This window comes from Buceros rhinoceros, unplaced genomic scaffold, assembly GCF_000710305.1.
Source record: "Buceros rhinoceros silvestris isolate BGI_N320 unplaced genomic scaffold, ASM71030v1 scaffold29506, whole genome shotgun sequence".
NCBI classification, from domain to species: domain Eukaryota; kingdom Metazoa; phylum Chordata; class Aves; order Bucerotiformes; family Bucerotidae; genus Buceros; species Buceros rhinoceros.
The window spans coordinates 1,791-5,945 of record NW_010416239.1 but is presented as its reverse complement, the minus strand read 5'-3'; the positions used below and the strand labels follow the sequence as shown (position 1 = coordinate 5,945).

The 4,155-nt window shown below is 46.4% G+C and overlaps 1 protein-coding gene across 1 annotated transcript in view; it reads right to left on the bottom strand.

Annotated features, from left to right (window-relative positions):
- The window catches only part of NCOA5 (nuclear receptor coactivator 5), a 13,316-nt gene extending 9,760 nt beyond the window's left edge, over nucleotides 1–3,556 (bottom strand). The window contains exons 1-2 of the mRNA XM_010137745.1: nucleotides 3,375–3,556; nucleotides 2,787–2,894 (exon numbers count right to left, since the gene is read on the bottom strand). Of these exons, the coding sequence (XP_010136047.1) occupies nucleotides 2,787–2,894; nucleotides 3,375–3,537 (271 nt within the window). The 5' untranslated portion in view covers nucleotides 3,538–3,556. The remainder of the gene's footprint in view (nucleotides 1–2,786; nucleotides 2,895–3,374) is intronic.
- Between the last annotated feature and the right edge of the window lie 599 nt (nucleotides 3,557–4,155).

The following is a 4,155-nucleotide window of genomic DNA, read 5'->3' as shown; positions in this document are numbered from 1 at the left end:
GAGGGCAGACCAGCCCCTCCGGGGTCACGTGCAGCTGCACCGTGCCCCGACACAAACTCAGCTCCAGGGACATTAATTCCCTGCACAGTTTTACTCAGTGAAGATACGAAAACTTGTTGGTGTGCGTGCGGTGTTAGCACCACGCAGCAATGGAGCCGAACCCTCACGAAGCCCTTCGCCTTCCTGCGGCTTTAGCAGCCAGATTTAACTCTTGAACTGCAGAACGGAAGTAACTGTTCTCACATTGTTTTTCAGCAGAAAATTTTTTTGCCCTTGAAGTCAAGTGTTATCTTTAAGCAAGACACTATCTGCTTTCTTTGGTTTGAGATTATTTTTATTTTCTGTTTTAGAGATGCAATTTCAGAAACCTATGATGATTTTTACACTCATTACCATACATTTCTTTCAAATAAAAAGATGTATTTAAATTTGAACAAAAATATTTTACTAGAAGAAAACACACCTTTGACAGGGATCCTTCTCTTGCACAAAATGAACAGATTTAATAACATTTTATTTAATGCCAACAGCATTTACAGGTTAAGGATTTGAACACTGACAAAACTTCCAAGAAAAAAAGAATGAGTCTTCTGTCCTGTGGGATTTGGAGCTGACAAGGCCACTGTAAGCACCAGTGGAACCTTCTGAACACACACAGGTGACAGTTCCTACCTGCAGTGCAGCAGTGGCACTGAACTAGAGCTCAGCTTTCAGCAGAACGCCCCGCTCCTGTTCAGAAGTCTTCAGAGCACAGAAACCACCAAGGCCCCAAGAAGTCATCCCAGCAGTAAATTACTTTGCTGTTACAGATACTATTATTTCCATTTAGGACCTGCTGTACTTAAACTGCTAGATGGAATCTCGCTTATCTCCAGGTCTAACAGCCAGATCAATGCACTCCCGCACCCTGAGGCTCTCCTAGCGATCGCTCTCCTACTCTTGAAGCCTTCCCCAGGTTCTTCTGAGGCTTCTCCAATTTAGCACTATCCTTTTTGAACCCAGCACACCAGAACTGAAAGTGATATTCCAGCAGCAAACCCAAGGTACCAAACCTCCCTCTTACAGGTCTGGCTGGTGCCACTGAGGGTGACGAACGCTCCCTGGCTGGGTGCAGACCCGCCCCTCGGCTCTGCTGCACCCAGCTTAGGAGGAACTCCAGGTCATTCACCACCAGTGACTCTTTTTAAGCACCACTGTGTGTTTTCTTCAAGTCACCTATAAAAGCACTGTATGGCCAAGAATCAACTCCAGATGCCCACTCAAAGCAGTTCTCAAGATTCATCTCAAATCTGTTTAACCCGGTGTTGGTTTTAATTGTTCTATTCTTAATCAAATCAAATATTTTACAGAAATCTTTTACACCAACACTGCTACTTTCAGCCAGAAAGTCTGAGGTATCACAGGTTAGTTTGAGAGAACTGATTTTGACTGGCATTAATGTTTTGATTGGCATTTACCAAGCATCAGGTGAAAGACTCCCCGTGTTACCGGGGCTGACCCAGGCTCATCCCCTTCCCGCTGCACACCCACAGCGCTCTGCACATCCCTGGAAATGCCCCAGTTTTCCAAGGCTTGTGGAAAAACAACATGAACAGCCTAGGCAGGTCTCCACTTCACAGAGCCTCACAGATGTTAGGTCATAGAATCACATGATTTACAGATTTAAATCACAGATTCAACTTTTTTTTGAGAGGTCTAGTTCTGGTAGCTGCTGTTTTAGCATTTTATTTTGGTACTGAAATGGAAGTTATAGAAAAAACACTTTCTGCCTCTTCAAAAACAGACAGCAGAAGCATCAGCTGGAGACTATGGGGTACACAGGCAAACCAGGAAAGGAAGGGACATGAAAAAAAGCCACCCACATCCCCGATGAGAGCAATGACCACTGGGCAGAAAGTCACACGTGTGACATTGTTCATGCTTTGAGCATGTCTTGGGGATCAAATCTCACCAGCAAACTGGGAAATACCAGTATGCAACTCCTCCAGGCCTTCTGCTGAGCAACGCAGCACTGTCAAGGAACTGTTACAAGAACCGTTATAATTTCCGGCCAGTTACACCTTGGCAGTTGTTCCTCTTTAAGCTTCTCGCCATAACTTCTCCCTGTCCCCTTCCACCTCTACGTCCATCGCCTGGCTCACCTCTGTCACCGCACAGACACCTTCCCACAAGCCACTGCTTACCACTCCTTTCATCCCTAAGTCAAACTGGTTTTCTGCAAATTAGCATGGACTTACTTCAGAAGTAACTTATGTGCTTGCATTTAATAGACGACTCTTTGATTTCTAACCATTTGTTTCAGTTCACGTTTGCTCCCAGCATTTTTAACAGAACTATTTTCATCTTTACGAAAATGCCATTTTAGAGCGGCCGGTATTTACAGCTGAGAGATGTGCAAAACCTCCCCAAGACAGTGACTTCCCTAACGGGCCGCTAAGTGCTGTGACCAGTCCCTGAGAACCTGTCAAGATGAAGCCCGGCATTGGTTTAAAAATGCTTTAAAACACACATGTGTGGTTCCAGTGACCACGTTCCAGGGCTCGAGTGTTGAGCAGTTTCACGTACTGACACATCAGCCTGAGCTCAGAGTGAGACCTGGGCAGCCAGAGAACCACACAGCACCCACGGCAGGGAACTGGGAAGGCACAGACATACCCAGGGCAGTGATTGCAGACTAAGGCCGGGCACGTTTCACACCATGATCTTCCAGAGAGCTTTAAAACAAAGGCACTCTCCGCACCGGCACACATGCTGGTCGGTAGGAGAGTGTGGAGCAGTTTCCTTACCTAATCTATACCCTTTATAAAGGCGACCCTTCTCACCATCCAGAGCGGCCTGGACGTCTTCCAGGCGGTCGTACTGCACGAACCCATAGCCGTGGTACATGCTGAGGGCTGGAAAAGGCAACAGTAGGGCAAGACCGGTTACAACCTGGGACAGCACAAACCTGCGCCCAGCCACCAACCAACCCCGCCAGGCAAACAAGCTGAGTGGCTCTGCCCATAAACGGGTCTCCTGGGAAAATCACATCACCAGGGTGGCAACACAGAGCCCAAAGACTCTGAAATGCGTTCTGTGGATCAGCTCCCTTCTGAGACGTGACCAAAACACGGCCCAGGAGTGGATTAAGAGACTATGAAGGGGCATTGAAACATCACACCGCAACCCTGAAAGCTAAAACGTGGCTGACATACACATGACATTTCAGCTGTGCTGAAGGAATCACTTTCTCAGAGAAAATTATCATTAAAAGGTCACTTTTTGGGAAGAACATTAGTCACTCTTCATCATCATCTAATAGCACTTGACAGGCATGAAAGTTACATTTCTCATGGAATTCCCAGCCACAAAAAGGCGTAAGATAATATACTAACCCCTGATTTTGCCGTATTTTGAAAATATCTCTTCCATTTCTTCACGAGTCATGTGGTCTGTGGGCAAATTGCCGACAAAAAGTCTTCTCTCTAAGTCCTGAGGATTGGTGCTGTTAGTGAAGTCGCTCTGCTTGATGCTATTGCTCTTCCGTCCTCGAGCCATTTTGCTTTCGCTCCAAATCCAGCTCTTCGCAAAAAAGAGAAATGGCCACCATATAATTTCAATCCATGACATTAAAATTAAACTGGAACAAGATTAAACTTAACAGCTTTGCGGACTAGAAATCAACTGGGTCTGCTTGACACAAACGTCACTCCAGAGGAGTCACAGGGACACGGAGGGCGGGTAAATGCACACGGCAGCATTCCAGTGATACCGAGTTGTTTTGCAGGTAAGTTTTAATGGTTTAACCCCAAAGTAAGATACAAATAAAACTCATTTTCCACTAAAATTTTAAGCCTTTCAGTGCACCCGTTGTTGTCATGTCTCCTTCTTCAGTTCCCTGGTGAGACGTATCGAAATTCGTGCGATGTTTTAATAAGCGGAAAGGAAACACTCATCACCACATTGCATAACCGGACCCAAACACTCGCCACAGCCTTTGGACCAGACACCAGCAAGAGCTGTTTAAAGGCTCCTCAGCAACTACCTCTGGATTACTCCACTAAATGTGAAACCGTGGCTCTGCAATTCTAGAAAACAGTGTTTCTCACTCACCCCGCCCCGAGCAGCATGTCCCTGTCCCCATCACGGTGTCAGCCCCACAGAGGACGGGTCCAC